The sequence below is a fragment of the Bufo bufo genome, chromosome 1, assembly GCF_905171765.1.
Source record: "Bufo bufo chromosome 1, aBufBuf1.1, whole genome shotgun sequence".
NCBI lineage: Eukaryota > Metazoa > Chordata > Amphibia > Anura > Bufonidae > Bufo > Bufo bufo.
This window is the reverse complement of record NC_053389.1, coordinates 96,146,862-96,163,000: the sequence shown is the minus strand read 5'-3', so window position 1 is coordinate 96,163,000 and position 16,139 is coordinate 96,146,862. Positions and strand designations below refer to the sequence as shown.

General features: G+C 40.9%; 1 protein-coding gene across 3 annotated transcripts in view; it reads left to right on the top strand.

Moving 5' to 3' along the window:
* Positions 1-15,485, top strand: part of AGRN (agrin) — a 524,915-nt gene extending 509,430 nt beyond the window's left edge. For all 3 annotated transcript variants that reach the window (XM_040427048.1, XM_040427040.1, XM_040427053.1), the window contains 3 exons: positions 7,999-8,223; positions 9,416-9,519; positions 11,749-15,485. In XM_040427048.1, coding sequence (XP_040282982.1) covers positions 7,999-8,223; positions 9,416-9,519; positions 11,749-11,906 — 487 coding nt within the window. In that variant the 3' untranslated portion in view covers positions 11,907-15,485. The remainder of the gene's footprint in view (positions 1-7,998; positions 8,224-9,415; positions 9,520-11,748) is intronic.
* Positions 15,486-16,139: the final 654 nt, after the last annotated feature.

Below are 16,139 nucleotides of genomic sequence, written 5' to 3'. Positions count from 1 at the left end.
CAGCCAATCACTGGCCCAGCAGTGACAAGTCCTCAAGCGGCATGTGACCTAGCTGTGATATGCTGTTTGGGGACACGTGACCTCCAAGGCCAGTCATTGGCTGCAGTTGGGCATGTGGTCTGTCTGTCTGGAAGTGTACAGGACAAGGACTGGAAAATCGCTGCAAGGAGACGGAGTGGGGGGCAGTAGAATATGAACCGGTCACCATGAAAATACAGAGCGGTTTTTAGGTTGACCTGGAAGATCAGTGAAGGGAGCTGGTATGGAGCAGCAGGGCACGGGTGAGTATGATTTTTTTCAACAGATACAAAATGGTGCTGCCCACACTTAAAAAGCTTCCAAAGCTGAACAACACCTTTAAGTAATTGTACAGATCATGTATGTGTTTGTAATGTCAGATTCTCCAGTATCAGGCTGGGACTTTATTTTGTAGGTTCAGAGGTTAGATCTTTTACGGTACTGTGTTTTGTATCGCAGTCAGGGATGAAGAGAGATCACAGTATAATACGGACATCACCACAGACATCTGTATGCGTTCAAATTGCATTGATAAATCTCCCTGTATGTGCTGCTTACTGGACTGGATTATTAAAGGGAATATGTCTGTAAATTATATCTGGAATTTTTATTAACAAAAAATCACGAGTATAATAAACAGCTGTCATGCTACATTTTCCACTCTGGTCGCCATGTCTACATCCAGATGTATGGACCTGTCGGACATGCTTCCTGTGATTTCTTCATTGCATTACTTAAGTACTTTCCTGGTCTGAAACTCAGGAACATAGACATGAATGTCTGGATGGCATTTGATGTTTCTGATTCTACTTGACTGACATTTATAAAGTTTCATTCACTTAGTGTAATGTTGCAGAGCAACCATATGAGGCCCTATGCACACAACCATATCTGTTGTGCGGTTTTGTGGTCGTATTCCATCCACATTTTTTGTGTACCCATTGACTTCAATGGGTCACCGGTACGCATTTTGCGGACAAGTATAAGACATGTTCTGTGGATGATCCATGTGCTTTCTGCATCCGCATGTCTGTTTCGCAAAAAGATAGACTGTGTCTGCAAAATGCGGACCTGTTGAAAACAATAGGTCCACAAATAAAATGTGGACGGCACACGGACCACATCTGTATTTTGCAGATCCGCAGTTTGCAGACCACAAAACAGATACAGTCGTGTGCATTGGGCCTTAGAATGAGGATTATGGAGACACGTCAAAGGACATGTGTGGCTACAAGTGTCCGTGTCATGTAAAGGAGTAATCCCATCATGAACATTTATTACCTATACATGGGTGTTATATGTTGGGTCTCTCCAGTTGTATATAGCAGCAGTCAGTCATACATAAACCTCTGTGGGGGTATGAAAATAGCTGAGTGAGATTATGTAACTACAAGTAATAATGTAACCGAGTGGTACAATGTATATGTATATATACGGTATATATACACTTATAAGATAGATATATATATACTGTATATATATAATCTATGTATATATACACACTTATAAGATATATATACTATAAGGTAACTGATGATAAATTCCCTTTAATGTGCAAGTAGCTGTCAGTGTGTCACATGTCTGTCTTCTGTCTTATATGTGTCCATGTTGTTTCCTTGTTTTCAAGCCACCTGACTAATGAGATACCTGAGTAAGTAAAATGGCCATACCTGCCCAGTCCATACATCCCATCAGGTGTGCTCCACAGATTCTCCTGCTCCATTCACGTGATATTGATCATTGCTTGCACATGTGAGAAAGTATCTCTTCTTCATTCTCCATTGTTGGCCACTGTGCGGTCTGTGTGAATCGGAAGTGCATACTTGTAGCACCCCCGTCTGTCATCTCCCAGTTCAAAGCATCCATTGATTCTACACCTCTTTTGAATGACTGTCATCTTATATCACCCGGTAAACGGAACAGTACAACCTGTTATCATAGACAACCAGTCCAGCAGCATAATAATGTACATCCCCCCGTGTCCTTGTCTTCCTATAGTGATGTCTGTGTAACTCGTCTTTATACATTTTTAGAATTGCTTTGAAGGGCTCTTAATGCTTTAATGAGAATATGGCTTTTATTAAGAAAATATATTAGGAGAATTATCAGCATCCTTCGACGTGCCGGATGAAGAGCGCTATAATCGCAGCAGATTGCTGAGTAGGAGTCACCAGGTTCTTAGTAATAGTTTATTATAGTGAGCCACAAACTATTTCATATCTATGTTACCTCTAGGTAACTAGACTTGTTACCTCTCCTGACATGTCAGTTTTAGTCACTACTTGCATTCCTCATGTGATAACTTACGACTTCCCGCACTGCCACCGATCAGCTGTTTGGTATGCGCTGCAACCTTTTCACAGCATAGCAAGCACAGCGCCACACATTGTATAGTGGCTATGCTTGGCTTCACTTGAATGGGACTGAGCTGCATCTAGGTTATGTGACTGATAAACGTGACATCTTTGATCTATTTAGGAAGAGGCTGCACCACTCATTGCCTCTTCAAACAGCTAATCCGTGAGGGTAGGGGTAGTTGGGCCCCACCAATCAGATACTGATGACCTATCCTGAGGATAGGTTATCCATATTTTAGTCTCAGAAAACCCTTTAAAACATGATGATCCAAAGACAAAAGAAACATGGTCTGTGCAGATGGCTTACAACAGTGTTATGGACACAAGTTTAGATATGTTTTCCGTGTAAAGTTCACAAACTTTTCTCTGTTTTTCTTATGTATTCCATTGAAATTATGTATAGTTATTATTCACCCCAATACATCCAGCTTGAAGCCTCTAGATCTCGTCCTCAGTTCCAGGAAGGCAACCTCCACCTCCTGAGATGCTGTTGAATTACAAGTTGCAGTTTGTTCTATGTCTTAGTATCTTAAAAAAGGACCACAGGGTGCCTGTAGTTTTTTTCATCTTGGAAGCCAAATTGTTCTCACAGCTTCTTAAATGTATGAAAGGGGTCATATGCTATGAAAAAAATCATGGTTATTTATATTTCTGTTAATTGTGGGAAATGCTCCAATTATTTTTGTACAAATATGGTCCATGGTGCACTTTGGGCGGGTCCATCCTGTTTGGTGCACTTGGCTTCCTCTGTGTCATCGCTATGAACTCTGAAATCCCAGGAAATATCAAACAAGAGGGGAGGTGGAGTTACTAGCAGAGTGATACTGCACCGGACAGAGCGTCCCCATCAACGGCACACAGAAAATTGTATTGGCATATTAATAAAAATAAGTATTTTTTATGATTAGAAGAGTAGATTTTTAGCAAGGAAGGTATTTATGGTTATGTTTAGGGGCCTCTACCCTATATGATGAGTATATTTACTTTGAAGGCAATTTTTCAGGTCACAGACACCCTTTGACTCTTCAGGGGAAGGTAATTAAGTTTATAATGGAGGATTATGACGACACGTCTATGGACATTATCAGGTTAATTTCTAAGGCTTATTGAGATTCATCAACTGCAGAGATCACATAATGCCGGAGATGGTAAACTGATAAATCCAGCCATTAACCTCCATCCCTGAGAGAGCTGAGTCCAATGTAACAAACAAGATTAGTTAGTCTTCTATTGCCTCCGGCTCAGACGAAAGCCGAGATCCATTTTCTGCTACTCTTTGGAGTCATTTTGACACATATCCTCTATAGTCCTCCTCTTTCTACAAAGAAATAAAATGATGCATTTTACAAATTACTGTAATAGTCCTTAATACAGGATGATAGCCATTAGTTGGGAAGCCTAGAGCTCGGACATGAATCAAAGTCTCCACTATGAAAAACTGGGACAGAAGATTTTTCTGGGTTGTCTGAAAACTTCTGATCAAAATTTGGATTTGTATGTAAAGCCTATATAGTAATCATATCACTAGGACATTTTTGAAATGGTGGCCACTTATACTGGCTTTAGCTTTGCTTACTGACCCCTCTAGTCAGATACATAACTGGACTTTTATGGCATATCCACAGGCTATGCCATAAAAGTCTAATAGATGCAGGTCCCACCTCCGGGGCCCACATCTATCTCAAGAACAGGATCCCGTTTGCCAGCTGCAGTGAAGAGTTGGCTGCATCTACACAGCTCTCTCCATTCACTTTTTATCGTAACTGCACTTGGCTTTTCCTTGAATTTTTTCATAGAAGTCAATGGTGAGAGCAGCACATACTTGGCCACCTCTTCATACCCTACAGCCTGAAAACAGGGCCCTGTTCTGTGGATAAGTCTGGGATGGGAATACCCTATTAATGAATTTTGGTATTTTGTAGCCACATTCAGGCTGTTGTCATATGGGCCTTGCTCTATTGGGGCTGGGGGTGTAAATGAGTTTTCTGCACTATTTTTGCTGCTGCTTACTGCATGCCTCCCACTTTCTTTCTGCTTCTAAAGTCTTGGCCCTGTGGACAACCCAGATGACCCCAGGTAAGTTCCTCCACTGCCTGCTTTGTCTGTCGCTGCTGTTGGTGTGGTCCTTTTGTTTTAGACCTGCTATAAGATTTTCCATGTTTATTCATAGTTGGGCACTTTGTCTATTAATTAAAAGATGAGACCGATACCGGTGTGGGAGATTATAAAGATATGCACAACAATTGTGAAGAACAGCCCTGGCACCACTCCAGATTCGAGATAGTATTTCTCCCATTAATTTGCAGACGGATGTACTGTACGTTATTTTGGGATCATAACACTTTCAACAAATCCCTTTCCACTAAGTTATAAAAACATGAGGTCTCTAACCTGGCTGCACTCAATATGAGAGTGTAACCCTAACCTTAATGTGATGCCAGATGGGGGAATTTAAAGCTTGGCCACTTTTCAACCAATGTACCAGGTGTAGTTGATTGTATAATCCATGGATTATTATTCATACAGCTATAAGTATATATCTGGCCAAGTTCTCAGAAGGATAGTCCTGTCCTGAAACTAAGGGAAGAGGGGGGTTTAGTTCATGTAATCTTCAACATTGAAATCCTACTCAGACTGTAGCACTACTATTTAACACCGTTCTAGTAGCTACAGATTTCAGGAGAGACCTTCTACACCTTCACTACATGTATTTCTGATTATGCTTACTTGGAGTATTGAGTTAGTGGTGCTACTACAGTGTCCACATATCAAGTTATTAGCAACATCTGCCGTTTGGACTGGATGGAAATCCCCATACAAGTTGAAATGGGGCTTCCCAAGGGAAACTCCCTAGGGTAAAGACTGAATTTATCTCCTTGGCTTGTTTGATAGACAAACTTGTCATCTATAGTGAACGAAACCAAAATGTATATATAATACAGTATATCAGCCCTTACCCATTTTATTGGTAAATATTCAACTCATTCGATGGATTCCTTTCAAAATGGTGCTTATAGTAAAAATCTTGACTTAAAGGGGTTTCCAGGAGTTTTATACTGATGACCTGTACTCAGGATAGGTCATCAGTATCTGAGCGGTGGGGGTCTGACACCCAGGACCCCTGCTAATCAGCTGTTTGAGAAGGCACCAGCACTTCTGTGAGCACTGTGGCCTTCACGCTGCTCACCAAGCACACGTACGTTGTATAGTGGCTGTGCTTGGTATCGCAGCTCAACCTCATTCACTTCATTGGGGCTAAGCTGCGCCTAGGCCATGTGACCAATGAACGTGACATCACATAACCTAAAGAAATCTCAGAGAAGGCTGCGTTTGCTACTGCAAGTGCTGGTGCCTTCTCAAACAGCTGATAGGTGAGTGTCCCAGGTGTTGGACCCCCACCGATCAGATACATGGTGACCTATCCAGAGGATAGGTCATCAGTATAAAACTGTCATAAAACTACTTTAGAGACCCATAAATATAACTGAAAAGTCATCCAAACCTGATGATTTCTGTAGAACTGGCTGACTATCTCTTAACAGATGATGTGGGGGGAAAGAAATTTAAAGATTGGGAATGCTGAATTTAAATGCCCAATCATTTTGTTTTCAGTGGAGATACCACCAGAGATGTCTGCCAGAGGCTTAATCCTCTCTCCACATAAATAACTCATGCACACTTGGCTGAGCAAAAGGTGCATGTGTGTGTGTGTGGGGAGTCAGAAGGAATAGCCAAATGAGCATTTACTCAACAGCTATTGAAGGTGTATGGAGACTTTAAGTGTACAGTTTCTGCACCAAATCCACACCAAATTCCTCTTGTGTTACTTGCGGATTTTGTCTTGGATTTGCCTCAAATCTGACTTGAAAATCCAGGGGGACATAAGAGAATTTGCAACAGTATATGGGCCCACTGTCCATATCACTCAACCAGTTTTTTTGCTTGAGGGAATTCCCGATCTTCTCAGCTGTTGCTGTGTGGGTGAAAGAATCCAGAAGTTCTACTAAATCTGTCATAAGACGTACACCATTAACTATACATATAGTTAGGCGCCCTAAATATGGAAAGTGGAGGTGGTTTGCGATGTTGTGTCGTTGTTTTGTCAATGTGCTGTCAGTGGTTTGTGTATGTGATGTGGATCCGTGTTAATATTATATTTGGATGTATTTTTGATGTATTCAATCCAGTGTAACCTGTGTACAGAATATAACATGCAATCACATCAGAGTATACACATAGAACGAAATAAATGCTATGATCCAGCGTTGAATCACCCAGGCATACCTTTTCTAGAGTAGAAGCTCTACGTAACCTTATGCACCTCCTACACCAAAGGCCATTCAATGGCTCAGATGAAGTAAGTCCTCCATAACAACCCCTTTTGACTCTGCTGAATGACTGAGGGAGGTGGGAAGAAGCATATTTGATAAAATTGGTCCTACCCAATATAAAGGTGCCCATACCTTTTCTATAGCTGTCGGCTGAAAGAGTATATCTACAAGTTTGGTTTGGCCGATCATGTATATGCTTTCAACGGGGAGAGAGGAGAAAGCCGCTGGCAGACAGCTTTGGTGGCGGCTTTTCTCCTGGGATAACAAAAGAATTGGTAGTGGAAACGCAGTTCAACCAATCCTTCTATCCTCTGACATCATCTGTCAGGGTACAGTTGGGATCTCATCATACATAATAGACTGACAGTCCCACCAAAAACAGCGGGTATAGGGACCTTGAGTTTTCGAAATCTTGTTTAGATGGTGTGATTACACCCTTTCAGCTTTTTTGGGGTACTGTAACATATGAGGAATTAACCATTTACAAATCAAAAAAGTATTAATAGGAAATCATACTCTACAATTGGAAAGCCAGTCGTATAAATAAATCTTGGTTATTAGCATTTGACCAACAACAAATCGTAAATCTACAGTATATTACTGTGATAAGAGGAATGCTATAGGGAGTTGGACCCTACAAATGTACTATTTAAAGGGAATCTGTCATCAACTTTATGCTGCCCATACTAATGGCAGTATAAAGTAGAGACAGGTGAGTTGATTTCAGCGGTCTGTCATAAGTTAAAAAGAAGTGGTTGCCGAGAACCGACATCACAATCATTGCAGACTGGGCCTGGAAAAGAGTCACGGCCACCTGAGAAGAGTCCTGGTTATTCATGAATTCCTGCTCTCCTGCCCACCTGCTGATGATTGACAGTCTTCTACCTAGTTTTTTTCCTATCTCTCTAAGAGAGAACTGCCAATCATCAGCAGATGGGTGAGAGAGCAGGAGATTATGAATAACCATGACTCTTCTCAGGTAGATTTAACTCTTTTCAAGGCCTGAGCTGCAATTATTATGGATGCTGGTTCTCAGCAACCACTTACTTTTAGCTGATGAGTGACACACCGCTGAAATCAGCATTTCTGTGACTATTTTATGCTGCACTCAGTGAGGTCAGCATCAAGTTGATGACAGGTTCACTTTAAGCCAGGAGAAGGCCTTTGTGAAACGGTGTCTTTTCATCTTGGAATTTGTGTATGGGATATACAATAATATTTGTCATGACCAGTAAAGTAAAGCCCACCTTGCTCTGCACACATGAATTACTTATTGTGGCTCCTTTTTCCAGTGAGAAGGCCCTCCTAACCAACCAGTTTGAGCTGAGTATCAAGACTGAAGCGACTCAAGGTCTCATTCTGTGGAGTGGAAAAGGAACCGAACGCTCGGACTATATTGCTCTTGCTGTGGTAGCAGGTTATATTCAAATGACCTATGATCTTGGATCTAAGCCTGTCGTCCTCCGCTCTACCATACCGGTGAACACCAATCAGTGGATTCGCATTAAAGCACTAAGGTAAGACATGGTATAACAAGATATTAGAGGGTTTCGTCATTTAAATAAACCATTGGTGGGCTTTTCTGATATGGCAGATTAATGACTATTTGAGTATCTTATTATACGTCTGATATTGGTCAGCCAGCATGGATGCACAGAGTTCAGTGGGAGTAAGCATATGCCTGGGATTATCCCTCAGTCCGTTATGCCCTTCAGTGCCCCCTGGGATAAGAATAGAGTGAGGCATCTGCAGAATGGTGAACGGGTGGAAAAGCTAAGATAGGCGTGCAGGGGCTTGCCTGCTCCGGATTCCAGGGCATTCCTCTGGACCATTCTGTCTCTACTGCTACTACATAAACCTGTGCTACAACATCGCGCACCTCATCAATGAGATGCAGAAGACATTAATTTGTCATCAAGAAATGCATTTCATGCTTTGCAATAGCTTGGGAGGTTTACTTGCAGATGTTTGGAAAGCTCATAAAATGTGAAGTCACATTCCACTCAGTTCAGTGATGGACAATGAGAAGATATAGTTGGCTTGTCATTATATTTAACCATGTGTCTTGTACATTGGCGCAGTCATGGCTTCTGATTTCATGTTTACACAAGGAAGTCCAATACTTACATGTAGAAGTAGATATAATATTGATGCGAAGATTGATGGATTCATTATTGCTATAGACATCAAGTAGTCTGTAGGGGAGAACTGACTAACATCTGAGTACTGTACATATCAGGGTTCCTCCTGTTTGGCATGAAAGGTTAAGTTATGTAGGATTTGTAGTCACATTACATTCCATGAACGACAGAACTCTCCATGGGCACTGGCAGGCCATGGATTTGGATGGCTGCCGCCCATGGGGGGATCATTGGGGCTCAGAACTCTCTGAATGCTTTGCATGCCAGGGCTGGAATATGAGGGACACAATGTACTCTGCCATTGCAGAAATTATAAAAACATTGGGGTCAGGTGGCGGCTGCGTGAATGCGCCAAGAGATTGGCGGATACAAGAGGAATTTGAGACGTAGTGGTCATGCTGGTGTATGTTAACTCTAATGTGGTGTAACCTTTAACAACATCATTGACATTGGTGATCCTTGGATTCTGATTATCGCAGCACTTTACTTTCTGAACTAATAAAATAATAAAATGTCCATATTTAAAGTTTCTTCTAGCCCCTTATGTTGTGTTTGGATTATCTTCTAGAAATAACAGGGATGGCATCCTACAAGTTGGCAATGAGGCGCCAGTCTTTGGTTCATCTCCACTTGGAGCAAAACAACTGGATACCGATGGTGCCCTCTGGCTGGGTAGGTTTCACTACAGCAGTAGGTTCAGTTGTAAAATGGTACAGAATTATTAAACATCTTCCCTCATCAGTCAGAAGAAAAAGCTGCCTTGACGTTCTGCTGTCACCTGGGGCTTGTTTTTGGAACCTCTGGTAATGAGCTGCTATACCAAGGGAAAATGTTCTACGGCCACAACATTGTGCCAATTCAACTATTCAATATTCGACTATATAAAACATGGCATCCATGAGCTCTTACCAGCCTACTGCATACTGTTCATACATTAAACTCTGTAATAACACAGTATGCAGTAAGCCAATGGTAGCAAGAACCATGCTGTATCTTTGCAGGGAAAAGTTAGAAAGAGGATGCAGGACCACATCAGTAGTACAGCCCTTTTATTCTCAGAATCATGGGGGTTCTAGAGGTCAGACTCCCACTGATCATAAAGTAATGGGATATCGTAACAAGATGGAAATACTCCTTTATGAAATAAATCAGTACAGAATTTTGACCGCAAACATGACATGGTGTTAAAGGGCTATTCCTATTTATAGAGTTACATTATGCCATTACTTTATGATCATTGAGGTCACTCGTGAAGCTGTGGTGCAGAGATGCGCCCTTCTCTTTTTCCCTGCACATCAGTGGCTCGGCTACCCTCTATGCAGAAACTGAAGCACGTTCCATTCAAGTTGCTTGAAGCACGGATGCAGGCTCATACTTTCCCACAAGGAAACATGTGAATCCCCCGGTGGGCCTCTGAGCCAGGGTGAGCCCCCAGTTCTTTACCCCCTGCACAAGTGGCACATGGCACAGTAGCTTGACTGCTCTACATACAGATAGACAGCTTACATATAACAAACTGGGTAGATTATCTAACAAACTACTCAGTTTATTAATATAGATCCATCAGGAAGCTGAGGTGACGTACCGAGGCCGGCCAGCCAGTATGGACCTGCTTTCTTGAAGTCGCTGCAGGGAACCCATAATCAACCATCTTGAGTGTCTTGCAGCTGCCTGCTGCTGTTTGAGCAGATAGTACAGTATTTGCAAGTACGGTAGCTGTATATTGGGCCCCTGAAATTGATTTTATCAGTGGACCCTAGGGACCCCAGTCCAACACTACATGGGTGTGTAGGGAAAATATAGAAGGAGACGCAGCACTACATCGGTCTCTTCATTCTAAAAATCTGTGTGGGTCCCAGAGCTCCATCCCCCACCAATCATACAGTGATAGCATACCCTAGCGATGTACCACCAGTTTACAAGATGAGAATAGCTCATTTTTAAACCCCTCATACATCCTTATTGAATATTGGTCTAATCATTTTCTTTCATCGTATCCACGTGATGACACGCTCACAGTACATGCAAACTACAGTTGCACAATAGGAGACACTTGTAGCTTATTATGTTTGTAATAAAAAGCTGACAGATCAGCGGCATTTATGTTTCAGTATAAAAGGAAAACGAGACTGAGCATCATTGAAGCTGCCGCATAGCAACAGCTGGACTGCCAAGGATTACTCAGTTCTCCTATGCCCTGATAAAAACACAGATGCCTCCGCACAAAATGTCAAAATGGGGAAAAATGCCAGGGACAAATGCTTTATACGGTAAAGGAATAGATGTAGTGTTTAGTGTTGTAAAAGCGGTAAAAGCTTCTGCATCTCTATATTTAATGTGGCGCTTGGCTTCATAGACAGCAGTGATTCGAGTGGAACAGCCAAGTGGTAATTGAGATGAGAAGATAGCTAATCTCCGTCCAGTGTTCTGATACACATCCACTCATGTTCCATCATGTCAGGGCAGGCCTGAATGATGTCTGTCATTTTGTGAACTCTATAAAAAAAGAGGGACTTTCTGACCTGATCCGCTGCACCGATAGCAAAATAACTTGAGCAGCTCAAAGTTGTCATCAAGGTAAAGGCTTCATGTTGCATTCGTAACTTGTAACCTAAACTGTAGCGACGTTCACATCTGCATTGATTGAACACCCCTCTCTCCCCATTGCCTTACAATTAGGTCCTTTGGGGATATGTTGTTTTGATGGTAAGAATAGCACTGCCTGCTATTCCTGCCATCTAACGGCTGATGGAAGCTCCGAACCTGAAGCCTCTGATGACCATCTGAAGAGGGCCAATTATCAGGCCATATTTTTATGATTACTTTAAATCTCAAAATGACTGCTCCCTTTTTTTTACACATTGGTGATTGGAATCTATGGTGTTTTCTCTTTATCTGCAGGTGGAATAGAGAAACTGAGTGTTTCATATAAGCTGCCCAAAGCATACAGCACCGGCTTCATCGGATGCATGAAGGACGTTCTTATTGACCAGCAAGAACTGCACCTGGTGGAGGATTCATTGAACAACCCCCCTATATTATACTGCTCAGCCAAATAATCCGAGACCAACTTATCTTCCTCCTTTCTGGCCAGCCCCTTTTCCCTCCTCTCCCCGCCATCCACTGCTGTAATTATTTTATATTTTTGTAAACTTATTGCTTTTTATATTTTGTGTGTGGGGGGAGGAAGGAGAAGGCGATGTCTCTATGTGTGGATGTGTGTGACTTCCAATAATGCAACCAGACCAAAATCCACATGGGGTGGGCACAATTTTATGTAACAGAGAGTGTGTTATTTGCAGGTAATATGTGAGGACTGTGCACCTCACAAGGGCCTTATTCAAGTCAAATCAGGGATTACTGGGGAGATGAAGCAGAATTTTGTATTGAAGTGCAGAATTACATTTATAAGGGGGTTGGTTGCATCTGTCTTTTCACTGACCCACCCTGACGGTTGCAGTGTTGTTGCCTTGGTGTGTATGAGTGCATGTGTTATGACCCCTTCTTGTCATGTTTGGTGCTTGGGCCGTACGCTCTTATTGTGAGAGATACCTGTGATATCAGTTATGATGGATGTCCCTGCTGCTGACTGCCTTGCATGCCTGAGACATGATCTTAAAGAAAAATGAGGAGGTGAGGAGTCTCTGGTGTAAAAATGTGGCCTTCTTGTACAATGATCTTCAGTTTTACAAGGTCTGAATGATTCCTAAACCCCCTACCCATCCCATATCTCATCAAAATTCTTATGCTCCGCCTAGGGATTTCCATTATAGAACCTTCCAGTCTTACATTCCTTGTTTGTTTGTTTTTCTTCTGTGGTTCTGTCTGTTAGTTGATGTCCAAGCTATTTTTATCACAGCAGAATTAGAGGGGAGGAAGGTGGAGGAGAGTATTTTATGTCCTCCAATTCCATTTATACATTCGACCTGGAAGGTGGTTGTTGGTTTATTTGGTCCAGTAAAGTTGTTGAGTAATTTCCTTGGTTTATCCAAGGCGTAATCCCTTCTAGGACAGGGTGTTTATAAAAATGCTGGAGGAGATATTTTTTGGAGATTTTCTTTACATTTATTCAGTTTCTTTTTAGTGGTTTGTGAATTTTCAATTATCAGCTTTTTGTTCTGGTAACATTTGTTTAACCCTTTCTGTTAGCGAAGTTACATCCAGCAGCCTCTAGTAGTAATTGGGAGGTTGTACATACGTCTAATTTAGGGCAATAAAATAACAACCAATTCAGCTCCTGTTTTTAAGTAGGGAATTAATTTGTCTGCACAAGCTGGGAGTGGCGGCCTGGCCACATGTTGGTCATTCGACTGGAAGCTGTAGACTTTAACTCCATAAAAATGTATTAGTTGTACCTTACATATGTCACATAATTTTACCCATATATAAAGTAACACATCTAGATGGAGTTTCCTGATCAGATATACGTTATCTCAGATTCTAAGATGTGACCAGCTGAACCAGTGATTTTATTTCTAGTCCCATGCAAAGCCCCAGAGTTGACAAGGAATACCAGTCAAGGTTCATTGTCATCCATTCGACTAAGGAGTTTATCTCCATGTCTACTGGGTAACAGATGCAATCCCTCTCTCGTACTGCTGCTCTCCCTAGTGATGGGAATGCCTTTGTTCTTTATTGAATGATAGCAATAATGATCTATAAATTAACAATGACCTTAGAGACTCTATAGTGAGTTACCATTTTGATGATGGCTCATAAGCCACTGTTGATACCATAAATGGTATAGAAGAAAGGCTTCCAAATAACAGAAGTCACCATTACGTTTTATGTTACTTTAATACTGTACATCTCATAAATCACATGACCCATGAAAGAAGGGTTAAACAAATATAAAATTTTAGCTTACATTAAGGGATTATCTGTGTGGTATTATCCTATGTAGAAACCATGTATACCAATATATAAAGCCTACAGTATGTAGTTGACGACACAAGTTTTTCCCACTCAATGAAGACAAGTGTGCAGTCCACATCACTTCCGCCTGTACCATTGTACATGAAATGGGAAGAGGACATTGTATCTGGTAACATGGATGTTCTTCTGTAGATACCACCTTTTTAACTCTGTTTTTTATTAATAAGTCATGAGGGTTAGGTTGATGAGATCTTAATTATGTGCGTGTCTCATGTGCGCCTGCTCCTTCTCCCTGGCTTGTCTGCAATTCTACCCTGTGTTCTAGTGTGAAATGTATTCATATTTATACGCAGTAAATTCCTCCTGTATGCACACCGCTTACTTTCTTTTCTGGAGAACAGAAGCCACATGCTTCTTCCTCAGCATCAATGAGTTGTAGATGTTTATTTTTTTTTATACATTTTTATGACTGTGAAACAATACTTTTAGATAACTATTGAAGGGCTGCAATGGTCTACCACAGTCTGGCCTCTCAAGAGGGAAAAATTCCTACACAAACCATAAAATCCAGATTTATCTTTCTAGATTGCAGTAGGTGATGTTCATCTAGAATGCTAGTAGATAGTAAAATCAATGTATTATTTCTACTCCAAATGCATAGTAACATAGTAAAAAATTATGTAGAAACCTTTTTTTTCCTTCGGTGCTATTTATGTACATAAAATAGTGACCAAAAGTATTGACAAAAGTTTTTCAACGAGAGGTATAAAGGACATAATAGTGAGGGCCATAAACCAGCCTCTGCTCATGTGCATACAAGTGGAATTGATTGTGTATGGAGCTTGTTTCTTGTGTCCAGATGAGGACAGTTCACTTTACTTTAGGGAGAGCAGGGTGGGAGGGGTAAGCTAAGTATTACAAAGGGCTTGTCGAGGCTATCCAAAATGTGCCAGAGAACAAAAATGGGGCACAGCACAATTGTGTTCCTGCTTAGTAATATGCCCTTTGATAATACTTGTTAGACATAGTTTTAGTCAAGTGGTAGTCGCTCCAGAGAGTAAGAGATCAAGCTCTCAGATGTTAACCTATTCAGCCAATCATTTTTATCCCGTAGATTACCAGTTTGGTTTGCAGTGACCTTGTTCTATAGGTTACGGGGTACTTTTCTTTTTTTTTGCACTTCCCTACAATAATGAACTTTCTGTGGTTTTAAAAATATCTCAGTCAAAATACTATTTTATAAAGACTAGTGAAGAACAAGGGGATTATGCCACTAAGAGTGATCTCCTGGCTGCAATGGAAAATGAACTTCTGAATGCCATATAAGAATGGTGGCCAACATAAGGAACAGCCAGTGGTCAATTGGGGGACATGTGACTGTAGAAAGAGAGCCAAGAGCTTTACGTTGACCATTGGAGCTGTAGAAGATATCATCAAACATCCCGTCCTCTGTTCTATACAGCCATATATACAACCATTCACCATCTTACCAGGCATAATTGACTTTGTGTGCACTTACATTTCAGTTAGTTTTACTTTCCCTGGTCTACTAGCATTTATATCCATAATGTACAAATTGATTTTTTTTTAATTTATGTCTGTCCATACATTACAATTCTAGGGTAGTAAATCCGCTGTGATCTGCTGTAAGAGTCTTGGAGGACTGTGCACAGTATACAGTACAGCATGTTATAACCATTACTAACTTTATTACTTGTCTTTTGTCCAATCACCACAAAATAAAGTCTGAAAACTATTTAAAAGGAGTGTCCTATTGCTTTTGTGTGTCTTATGTATTTTGTGAAAGATTAACTATAATAAATAGTTCAGTGTCTTGTTTTTTTTCTCAAGGGTTTATGAACAAATTTCAGCGGTCAGTGATTTCCATAACCAAGTTGGAAGCAAAAGCAGAAATAATGGGAAGATTTGCACCGCTTCTGTCTTTTTGACTGACACCTGTTTTTACTGTTCACTGTCCAAACACTGACATGTGAACTAGGCCTTTCACACGGTCAGTATTTGGTCAGTATTTTGCATCAATATTTGTAAGCTAAAACCATTAGTGGAGCCTACAGATAAAAAGTCTAATGGAAATGTGTATTTTTCCATATTCTGGATCCTCTCCTGGTTGTAGATTCCAAATAATGATGCAAAATACTGACCAAATAATGAACTTGTGAAAGTGGCCTTAGGCTCGGGACAAAAATGTTGTCTGTGATTGTAAAATTGCAGTATATAGACATAGAAGATTGATGGTAGAAAAATACAATATGGTCCATGTAGTCTGCCCGTATATATTTTTTGCCTTATCTTAGGAAAGATACAGCTCTTTCAAATATGATTCTGCAAAGGAGGTTAAAGGGGTTATCCCATGTTTGATGTACAAAATGAAGATCATACATAATCTATTACATGAC